General features: G+C 37.6%; 1 protein-coding gene across 1 annotated transcript; it reads left to right on the plus strand.

Moving 5' to 3' along the window:
* The first annotated feature begins 1,339 nt into the window (after positions 1–1,339).
* On the plus strand, positions 1,340–9,762 carry LOC106880122 (beta-1,3-galactosyl-O-glycosyl-glycoprotein beta-1,6-N-acetylglucosaminyltransferase 3). The gene is made up of 3 exons (XM_014929942.2): positions 1,340–2,974; positions 6,920–7,810; positions 9,491–9,762. The coding sequence occupies exons 1-3, from the start codon at positions 2,827–2,829 to the stop codon at positions 9,760–9,762; spliced, it is 1,311 nt and encodes a 436-aa protein (XP_014785428.1). The 5' UTR covers positions 1,340–2,826.
* Positions 9,763–11,369: the final 1,607 nt, after the last annotated feature.

An 11,369-nucleotide genomic window follows, 5' to 3' on the forward strand; every position in this document is an offset into this window, starting at 1 on the left:
GCCAGCGATAGATCGGGGCTTGTGGGGTCGGAGCGTGGCCTGATCATCGCTTCATTTGTGTTGTCTAACGTACTGTTAATATCATTCGATTTTTTATATTTTATAAAATTTTTAAAGTCATATTTATGTAAACCATTCGCATTACTGATCCCAATCAGTTGTTTTGTACCATTCTATGTTTGGCCCCCTGTGAGCAATAAAGAAATTGGTATTTCGTCTGCTGCTACGTTCTGAGTTCAAATTCCGCCGAGGTCAACTTTGCCTTGCATCCTTTCGGGGTCGATTAAATAAGTACCAGCTACGCACTGGGGTCGATGTAATCGACTTAATCCCTTTGTCTATCCTTGTTTGTCCCCTCTGTGTTTAGCTCCTCCTGTGGGCAATAAAGAATTAAATATCTCGTACCGTGTTTGTGTCTGGTAACCATTTTCAATGAGCAAATATGGCCAGCACATGTTAGTAAAATTTATAAAAACAAATCTTTTTTCTTTCTACTTGATGGTAGAACTATACTCCTTTTTAGCAAGTATTCCAACGGTGACTTCAGTTGGTAATGAGTACAGCCGTGTCTCGAGAAGACAAGGAAACACTTTTTACACGAGAGTCAACAATAAAATAATAATAACAATATTTCTAATTTAGGTACAAGACCAGCGATTTTGAGGGATGGTATTAACCAATAGCATCAACCCCAGGATTAGATAGGTCCTTTATTTTATCGACCCCTAAAAGGATGAAAAGTAAAGTTGACTTCGGTGGATCGATCAAGACGCAATGTTTAGGGCGTCGGAAAGGTTACCTTATAGTGTTTTGGCTCTTTGTTTTGAGCTCAAATTCTGCAGAAGACAACTTTGTTTTTTATCCCTCCGGGGTCGATAAATTAAAGTGCCAGTGAAGTACGGGAATCGTTGGTATCGAGTTTCTTCTTTCCTTCAGAGTCGTTGGCCTTGTGCCTAAATTAAAAACAGTTAGTTGTTACTTTTTCTTCAAAGAAACGTCAAACGAAGAAAAAATATCAATGTTAACTAAATAAAATGGCCCCAATTAAAGAAATAATATATAGATACAAAACTAATAACTATATCCTTGAAGAAAAAGTTAATTTACATATTGTACAACTGAGGTTTCTCGCCACTTTGGGTTACCAAAGCGGATATATCAGCACAAAGTTTTATTGTGAACAGTGGAAAGCAGTATTACTCCACGGATTCAAGAGCACAAAAACTCTCCTTATGCCGCGCGAGAAGTGGAGACACTTATTGTAAAAGATGGCTTTTCATATTTTTAAAATTTTTATTCAAATATCTCTTAAATATCTCTTTACAGAGCCAGAATCAAACACTTTTGGAGGTGGATCTGAAAACTGTACCTGCAGGAGATTCTGAAAAGTATTGCAGAAGCAGAAAATACCAATTCTTTTTTCTTTCTTTTTTTTTTATCCCTGGCCAGACGATTTCATATTTATCAAGATAAAATTTATTGCTAAACATATCGGATCCTTGTTCACCATTTGTGCTTAATTACAAAAAATCTAAAAGCCTTATGACCAAATATTTTTAACGATGTAACGGAATATATTATTATTTCAAATTATATTTCGTCCTGAATTCAACTTTAATTTTCAAGGAATTTATCAAAGACCGTTGATACGCTTGGGAGATAAAAACGGAAAGTGTATTAATTTAGTATAGAATGTTCAAAAAACAATTTAACCAGTTAGAGATATTTTGCAAAGTTCGGGAGCAACATTGGAGTACTGTTCGTATACCTGGTATGCTGTTACTGCTATACATACAAAGGTTATTGATCTTCGATTCGACTGATTACCAGACAATCATTCACTACAGCTTCGAGCTCTGGTTAACTGACAAAAATCAAATCGCAAGAAACTTTTCAACCACTGGTTCAAAGACATCTGATTGATTGACTAATATTCAATCATCAACACATTTCAATTACAAGCTTATAGACGAGTTATTTTTTTCATTCTGTATGCCTGATCTCCAAACTTCTCTCTAAACACACCGTTGCCATTTCATTCCCAGAACGACAACACATCTTCCAGAAGTTTCTCACTGTTTACATATTACTCTGAAAAGGTCATAAACAACTTCTTTTCACAGATTTAATAATAATAATAATAATAATAATAATGATGATGATGATGATGATGACAACAACAATCTGAGCCAAAAGGGAGCCTATAGTCGCTCTACCAATGAGAAATAACCGAACCATCTTTAAAAAATGACACTGTTCCAAAAATACTAAATGCGAAAACATAACATACAAAAAAATTAAAACAGACAGATGATAACGTATTGAACGATCTTTATTTGCTGGATCTAGACTGACCTTCGGCTTAAACATCAATAATTTGGTGTCCATCTCAGTTCTGTTAAGTTCTATGGTGTTCGCCACATTTATGTAGACAAATAAAGGGGAAATATCTATTGCAAGTGACGCACACAGGAGTTCTGCTTTTAATGGAATGAAGAATTTCGGTGTCCAGTAATGCAAAAATCTCAATTCTTCTATCTCCGTATCAATTTAAAAACATCGCAATTTTGAATAAGCTATAGATTTACGTCAATATTTTTATTCTAATTATCTAAATTTAATATTGGAGACCTTTTAAGACACATATTATAGCACCATCGACTTCAAAATTGCTTGGGATACATCTAGACACACAACATTAAAATTTCTAAAGCCATTTTAAATATTATCTACAAAATTTTTCAAATGAAGAGCAAGATCAAATCGATACAATATAAATATCAATACACGATACAGTGTTTATAAAAATAACAACAACAACAAATAATGGCTTCTATTGATGAGCATATCAAGTCATATACGATTTCCATATTAATTATCTTCATGATATGCCAATTTCTGTTGGCAATTCTAGCATCTCAAACAACTCCTGTTGGAAGACTCCCTTTCAGTTTCACGCAGGCGATAATTCAGAGTAAGTACATAGCCTCATATTTTATGTGAATTTGACATGTAAGCCCAATGTAAAACGCACGCACCCCTCCCCACCACACACACACACACACACACACACACACACACACACACACACACACACACACTCACTCACTCTCACACGCGCATACTCTCACACACACAAAACACACACGCGTACTTTCACACACGCGCAACACACACAAAACACACGCACACACACATACACACATACACACAACACACACAAAACATACGCGCATACTCACACACAAAACATACACGCATACTAACACACACATGCATACTCACATACACAACACATAAAACACACACGCATACTAACGCATACTCATACAACACACATACTCACACAAAAGACACACGCATTCTCATACACACATACACACAGTACACACTCACACACAATACACACACAAAGCATTCACACACACCACACAGACAAGACACATATTTAAGAAGCTAGACGTCAGGTTTATTTAGCTAGGGCTGTGGTAGATAGGAAAACGTTTGCCTATGTCCTACAGCGTGAAGATCAGACTTGAGATGTCCCGGATTGCTACACAGTATGTCAGAGAGAATCGAGATGCTGTGGCAGAGGTGTGAGCACGGATGGATAATGGTATGCTTGTACTTAGTGATTCTGACAAGAAAGAAGCATGGAAGAGTTGCTATACAAGGCTATTAAATGTGGAGAATGAATATGATGAAAGGAATCTCCCTCGTTTGAGCCTAACAAAGGAACCATCTATCCTAATATGGTAGATAAGGCAATTAAAGATATGAAAACAGGGAAAGCCTCTGGACCATCTGGAGTCACTGCTGAGACCCTCAAAATATCTGGTAGGGTAGGATACGGGTTAGTCGCTCGCATCGTTAATCAGGTTAATCAGGAGGGCATAATACCTAGTGACTGGTGTAGCAGAATTATAGTTAGCTGCTACGAGAGTAACGGAAATACCTTAGATAGAAGCAATTATAGAGGCATCAAACTACTGGACCAGGTGACGAAAATGATGGAGAAAATGACGAAAATTAATTAGGGGTAGAATTAGGCTAGATGAAATGAAGTTTGGCTTTGCCCCAGGAAGAAGCACTACTGATGCTATTTTCATAGTCAGGCAACTGCAAGAGAAGTATTTAGGTAAGAACAAACTGTTATATTTGGCATTTGTTGATCTAGAGAAAGCCTTCGGGAGAATACTCCGCTGTGTGATATGGTGGGCTCTGAGGGGGCTAGGAGTAGACGAGTGGCTTGTGAAAGCTGTACAGTATGATGAGCGTTAACCACAAGTATAGTAAAAAATTTGGTGTACAGGCAGACGTTCATCAAGATTCAGTCCTCAGTCCCCTCCTTTTTGTCATTGTCCTCCAAGTCATAACAGAGGAATTCAAAACTGGTAAGCCCTAGAAAGTGCTATATGCTAATGATCTTACCCTCATAGCCAATTCTATATCAGTGCTAAAAAACAAATTCCAGGTGTGGAAGCAAAACCTGGAATTTAAGGGCTTTAAGGTTAACTTACGAAGGACTAAAGATTTTCGTAGGCAAGAAAACCGGCAGGACCCTACCCTCTTCAGCTAAATGGCCCTGCTCAATTTGTAGGAAAGGTGTAGGTAGTAATTCCATACGATGTACCCAGTGCAAGTTATGGACGCATAAGAGGTGCAATGAAATAATAGAAAGGTTATCAGAGAAAGTAGTGTACATATGTAGGAGATGCATAGGAGCCATAAAAACTACAGATATTCGAAAAAATGATTTTTTCAAATGCCCCGGATGCCTTTTAGAGATAATGAATAATTTCTGCTACCGCTACCTAGGGGGACAAATTAATAGTGGGATAGGATGTGGGAAATGTGTAATAGCTAGAATAAGAACAGGGTGGAAAAATTCAGGTAGCTTACGGAAAACTTTACCAACTCCAGATCGTGTGTGGTCCGAGTGTTTGTGACGGTGTCAACTACTGTAAAATCACAAAAGATATGATGTTAGTGTTAAATCGAGTTGCACGTTAGACCTAGCACTCACTGCAAACTACTTCAGTGCATCCGTCATAACTGAAGTGCCGGGTCTCTACCAGTCTTCCACTGTGAGGCAGCGTTTTCAACCAAAGTCTTGTGAATAAAAGTGGTAAATGAGAATCAAGAGACCGTAGCCATCACTTGAAAGCGAGAATGATTCAGTAGAGTAATAGGAACTATGTTTTCGCTAATTGTTTTCCTATGTAAACATAAACACGCGAGCAGATATAGATACCCTCTTACCTCTTCCACCCGAGCGAGGATGTAGCAGCTGGGGAGAGGGAAGGCTGCACCGGCACATGACAAGTTCTCACTTTCAGTTGAATAAAATGGAGCAGTATGAAATGAAGTTACTTGCTTAAGGATGACAATCATTGCTCGGACCAAGAATCGAACCCACAACCTTATGATAGTGAGCCCAACATCTTAACCGCGAGCCAATGTAAGGATGATGTATGTGTGTGTGTGTGTGTGTGTGTGTGTGTGTGTGTGTGTGTGTGTGTGTGTAATAAATGCTTTTACTTCAGACAGCTGTAAAAAAATCTACTCTCATCTCTCCACCTGCTAGGTATTACAAGTGTAAGGCTTAGATTTCATGCCTCATGCGGCTTTTTTTAAGGACCTAATATTTAGATATCTTGCACTTAAATGTGTACTTCATATTGCACATCTAATTTAATTCAAAAAGCGCTTGTTATTTTTTGTAGGCTCAAAACCAGCCGTGACAGGACGACTGTGACATGGATACTGAAAAATGCTTGTATCTTAAAATCCAGAGCAGAAACTCATTTTCACTCTTCAAACTTTCACATCCTACGAACCCAGACACGTTATCCGGATCTTTTCCTTTTGGCCGGCACATATAAAAAATAATTTTTTGTAGCTAAACACTTTCAAATTTCGTATACTGGTAGAATGTGTCATTCAAAGCATCATTTACTCTTGGCGTTTTTAAGAAAATTCTTTATTTTCGAAGTTATTTCGTGTTAAAGTTGTCATGTTTCGGTTATTTCAACCAATCAATGACGTCTATTGAGGTCTTGTTGACAAACCACAGCAGTAATTGTTTTCACCTCAAGTTATCTCGAATGTTGTCCGGTCATTCTGCTGATGATAGTCCGACCTTTTGTGAGATATATAATTTTTATCTTACTAAAATTGACTTGAAACCATGGTACAGAATATAGATTGGTAAATGTTTTTATTTTTCATTCCCTTTCGAAATTATCCCTACTCTTTGTGGTATGTAGTCTTGCTGCTATTTCTAGCGGGTTAGATGTCCTATTACAGGCATCTCTGTATTTTAAATGAATAATACATAGTCTATTGACTGTTTTTTTTTACCCTCGCTAGACCACTGGTGGTAAATAAAATTTGTAAAAGAAGTTTTTTGCTACCCTGTATTTTATTAATATATATATATATATATAAACAAATAGTAAATGAGTATATGCATATATACGTACAGGTATGTGCATACCGACATCCACCTGTATGTATAGGTGCATATATGGGTACAGGACATTGCAAACAAAACGTAGACGAGAAAACACACAAGCCACATAGAGAACATTCTTCTTCATCAGCTACCCCCGTTTTAACACCGGCGTATATATATATATATATAGGGAGAATTCACGAAAAAACAACAGACGAAGACATGTGGTGTAAACAACAAATGGATGTATTAGTATAACGCTCGGGTATATATATATGAAATACACGTGTGTGTGTGTGTGTGTGTGTGCAGACAGCCGGCCAGCCAGGCAGGCAGGCAGGCAGGCAGACAGACAGACAGACAGACAGACAGATTGATAGATAGATTGATATATTTATATGTATGCATATGTATATATACACTCATATCTAATGCTTCATTTCCCTTTCTGTTTCTTTGTAGATGATTTCACTTACAAAACGAATGACATTGACTGTGATAAAGTAATTTCGGTTGATGAAAAGGAAATAAAACGTTCTTTAAAATTTGACAAAAGATACGAGGCGATTACATTAAAGACTTACATGAATTGGACTCTTAACTGTGAGAAATTCCGACAGGTGCGTCATTACGACAAATACATCGTGAGCGTGGCTGAGAAAGAATTTCCCATCGCCTACTCCATTGTGTTTCACAAAGACTTGGAACAATTAGAAAGGTTACTCCGTAGTATCTATCGCCGACACAATGTCTATTGCTTGCATGTGGACAAGAAAGCCAATAAGGAATTCATGTTAGCGGTTAAGGCTCTTGCAAACTGTTTCGATAATGTATTTATAGCATCTAAACTTGAAACTGTTGTTTATGCTTCAATGAGTCGACTTCAGGCTGACTTTAACTGCATGCAGGATTTGTTGAAAACCAAAACGCAGTGGAAATATCTTATCAACCTTTGTGGTCAAAGCTTTCCATTAAAAACTAATTCCGAAATAGTGAAAATCCTGAAGATATACAATGGTTCTAATGATATAGAAGGATTGACAAATGAACATGCATTACTGGGTCGTGCCAAATTCAAACACAAGATAATCAAAAAGAGCAAAACACGGGATGAACTTATATTGGTCAAAACGAAAATACGTCAGCCGGATCCACCTCATAAAATCCGTCTAGTTAAAGGTAGTGCATACGGAGTGTTTTCCAGGGATTTCGTGTACTATGTGAGCACTAGCAATATATCCAAGAATTTTCAGAAATGGGTCGCCGATGTTTACAGCCCTGATGAGTTCTTCTGGTCAACATTACATCATGCTGCTTTCAACCCGCATCTTAATGTTCCTGGATCCTACAGTGGTAAGACATGCTGTTTACTTTCCCATGTGAGAAATTTGGATGAAACTTATTGCGAATCCTTACCGTTTTATCATAATATAGATTTATGTATCCTGTGTCTATTTACAGTTGATATTTGAAGGCTAGAAGTCCCTAACTGGAAACAGTTTCATAAATATTAGTTATTGTGTAAATGTGAGTGACTTAATGAGATAATGTGGGATAGTACACCCGGGGCTTTATTTTGCCTCACAGATAAGTAGCATCGATTGTAATTAATGATAAATTCAAACATCTGTAGGTAGGTGTATGTATAAATGAGAAGGAACGTAATTTTAGTGGGTTGCAGTTTTGAAAAATGAATGGAGGATGTGTTTACCACGAATTATAAAAGGTTAGAATAGTAAGTTTGATGAGAAGAGAAACTGATATGTGCATCGATGTGGCTTTTATTTAGGCTTTATTTTTTAAGGCTCAGTGACTGCTCAAGGCTTATCAATAAAGCCTAGTCTTTGAGAAGACACAGACTGGGCCAAGAAAAGTATTGAAAATATTAGAATATATTCGATACTAGCAAAACCTTTACAAAAATTCACATGTGCATTCTATCTCAAGAGATCATAACCTAGTGGTTAGGGTATTGGGCTCTGAGTCATAAGTTCACGGGTTCGGTTCCTGGGCTGGACGGTGCGTTGCGTCCCCAATCAAGAGGCTTCATTTCACATTGCTTCATTCTTCTCAATTGAAATGAGTATTAATCGTGTGCTTGTGCAGCCCTCTCTTCCTATATATTGATCCCAAACGATTTGTTCATGAGTACTCAACAGTAAACAGTGATTCATACAAAGTGAATACTGAAGAATGGAACTAACAGTTTCAAGCCCTAATTATCTATACGAGAAAGTGCCCATCTCTCTCTTTATATGCGTTTGTGACTGTGTGTGACTGTGTGTGTGACTGTGTGTGCGTGTGCGTGCATTTGTGATGAGTTCGAGCATAATTACAATCACAAAAATTTGTTTTGTTCTAATACAACTTTAAGTGTTATATTCCAGAACATTCTAACTAGTATCAAGAACAGAAGGGCCACGATAACATGTTACTTATATGTTAGTTACCATTTCTATACAATATTCATTAATTCATATCCACGTGATTTATCGATCTATTAGATTGTCTGTTTCTAGGCTCGTGTACTTGTCTGTTAGCGAAATTATATGTATACGTGTATAAAGTATGTATAGACCCTTACACACGTGTGTGTGAGAAAAAGACTGAGAGAAAAAGAGTGTGTGAGAGAGAGAAAGAGAGTGAAAGAAAGCAGTAGATGGCTATTTTGATTAAATTGTATCTCAGTGGAGTGCACTGGATTTTTAATCAGTCGGACGGTTGAGTTATTCGCAACATCGGTGGCTAGCTGTGATTGCGCACCAATGAAAAGGTCCCAAAAGGCTGAAATGAATTTGGCGCTCTCGTCGGCTATTGCTGGGACGAATTTTGGTTTGTCACTGATATTTATTGTGTTTTTGACACAAGTCCATATGAGATTTTATCTCAGGACAAATACTGAAATAACTGGCATATCGACAGTCTGTATTAAGCATGATACGTAGATGTCTCTCTCTCTCTCTCTCTCGTGTACGCGCACGTGTATTTATGTATGAAGGTGTGTATCAACATGTATTTATATCTCTCTTTCAGGACATCCTGAGTCCAAATTATGGCTTGCTGCTTACTCGGCTTGGCAAGGGGTCGATCTTTGCTATGGTAAATGGAAACGAGGTGTGTGCATATTTTCAACAAAAGATCTCCCGAATATTTTCAAGAAGAACCACTTATTTGCTAATAAATTTTACCTCCATAGTAACCCAACAGCTATTGAATGTTTGGAAGAAATACTGCATAAACGAACAATAACGCAAGCCGCATTCAATGATACTTTTTACAGACACTTGAAGTTTATTAACTCTTAAAACTACACCTCAGAAAATATCGACATGGCTTTAGTTGACGGACTGAAGAAAAGTTGAAAAAGTGAACGGTTCGAAAATCTGTTAACAGCCGCTGCGCCTTGTTTATTAATTACCATTATATTTTCCTCGTTTTCGTCCAGTTTTGATGTAAATATTGAAATAATAATGTTATAAGGGATCTTTTCTGTTTGGCTGCCACGGTCAATTTCTGTTCAAATTGATTTCATATTCAGTGTGATGATACACTTTTATAGGCTAATCAATACCATGAAAATCATTTTCGCTGTAAATCAATAAATAAAAGGTTATTAGTTATTAAAGTTTGAAAATTTTGGGTAGTTTTGCCAATTGTAAGCTACAGACACATCCATACTTGTTTCCATAATAAGAAGCCGAACATGAGAACTTTTTTGTCTGCGAAAAAGCACATGCTGACAAATATATTGAAACCGCTTGTTGACGCTGTGTTCTATTGTTTCACCCACCTGGAAATTTAACCAATCTGCTTGATTTGGGTGTTATATCCAAAAGAAAATTATGCAAAAGAAAGACGTATGTTATGAGTACAAGAATCCGACGACTGGCACCCACGCCAACCTCTCCTTCATTGGACACTAAACTCTACTTGCGAAGACCTGTTGGGGCAAGTGAAATCGAAATCGTAATTGAACCATATTCGATGACTGGCACCTGTGCCAGTGGAGCACTAACAGCACTGTCTGAGTGTGTTCATTGCCAGAGCAGCTGTCTGGCTTCTGTGCTAGTGGCCCGTAAATAGCACCATTTGAGCGTAATCATTACCAGTGTTGCCTTCTAGCACTTGTGCTGGTGGCACGTTAGAAAATCATTCGAGCGAGGTTGTTGCCAGTGCCGCTGGACTGGCTCCCATGCAGGTGGCACGTAAAAAACACCTTTTTGAGCTTGGCCATTTCCAATACTGTGTGACTGGCCCTCGTGCCAGTGGCACGTAAAAGCACCCACTATACTCTAGGAGTGGTTGGCGTTAGGAAGGGCATCCAGCTGTAGAAACTCTGCCAGATCAGATTGGAGCTTGGTGCAGCCTTCTGGCTTGCCAGTCCTCAGTCAAATCGTCCAACTCATGCTAGCATGGAAAGCGGACGTTAAATGATGATGATGATGATGATATTGCAAGATATTTCGTGGATGGAGATTTTATATTTTCATTAAAGCATTGCTACATATGTTTCAGCATTACGTGTATTTTTATGGGACCACCTCACTACATCAATAGGATATCATTAAATATTATTTATAATATCCATAGACCCTATGATAGCCCATTAATTCGACATGCATACATCCTCAGACACTTTTTGCATTAGTTTAGAAAACATACATAGCAATGCATTAATAAAAATATAAAATTCCCATCCATGAAGTATTTCTCGTTATGAATATATTTATCCTGCACTACACGGAGCACCACATACATAACAATCCCATACAGTTAACTTGGCATGTTGGGAATAATATACAGTAGCTATCAACAAGTAGCATAAGAGCTTTTATGAGCACACTGATAGACATCTGCCATATACAAAATACAAAGATACACACACACATATATATATATATATATATATATA

The sequence above is a fragment of the Octopus bimaculoides genome, chromosome 7, assembly GCF_001194135.2.
Source record: "Octopus bimaculoides isolate UCB-OBI-ISO-001 chromosome 7, ASM119413v2, whole genome shotgun sequence".
NCBI classification, from domain to species: domain Eukaryota; kingdom Metazoa; phylum Mollusca; class Cephalopoda; order Octopoda; family Octopodidae; genus Octopus; species Octopus bimaculoides.

Excerpts from the sequence above, each read along its gene's own strand:
- LOC106880122 (XM_014929942.2), top strand. The coding sequence starts at position 2,827 with ATGGCTTCTATTGATGAGCATATCAAGTCATATACGATTTCCATATTA. Across the intron at positions 2,975-6,919 it reads CACGCAGGCGATAATTCAGA|ATGATTTCACTTACAAAACG; the intron begins GTAAGTACATAG and ends GTTTCTTTGTAG. Across the intron at positions 7,811-9,490 it reads TGTTCCTGGATCCTACAGTG|GACATCCTGAGTCCAAATTA; the intron begins GTAAGACATGCT and ends TCTCTCTTTCAG.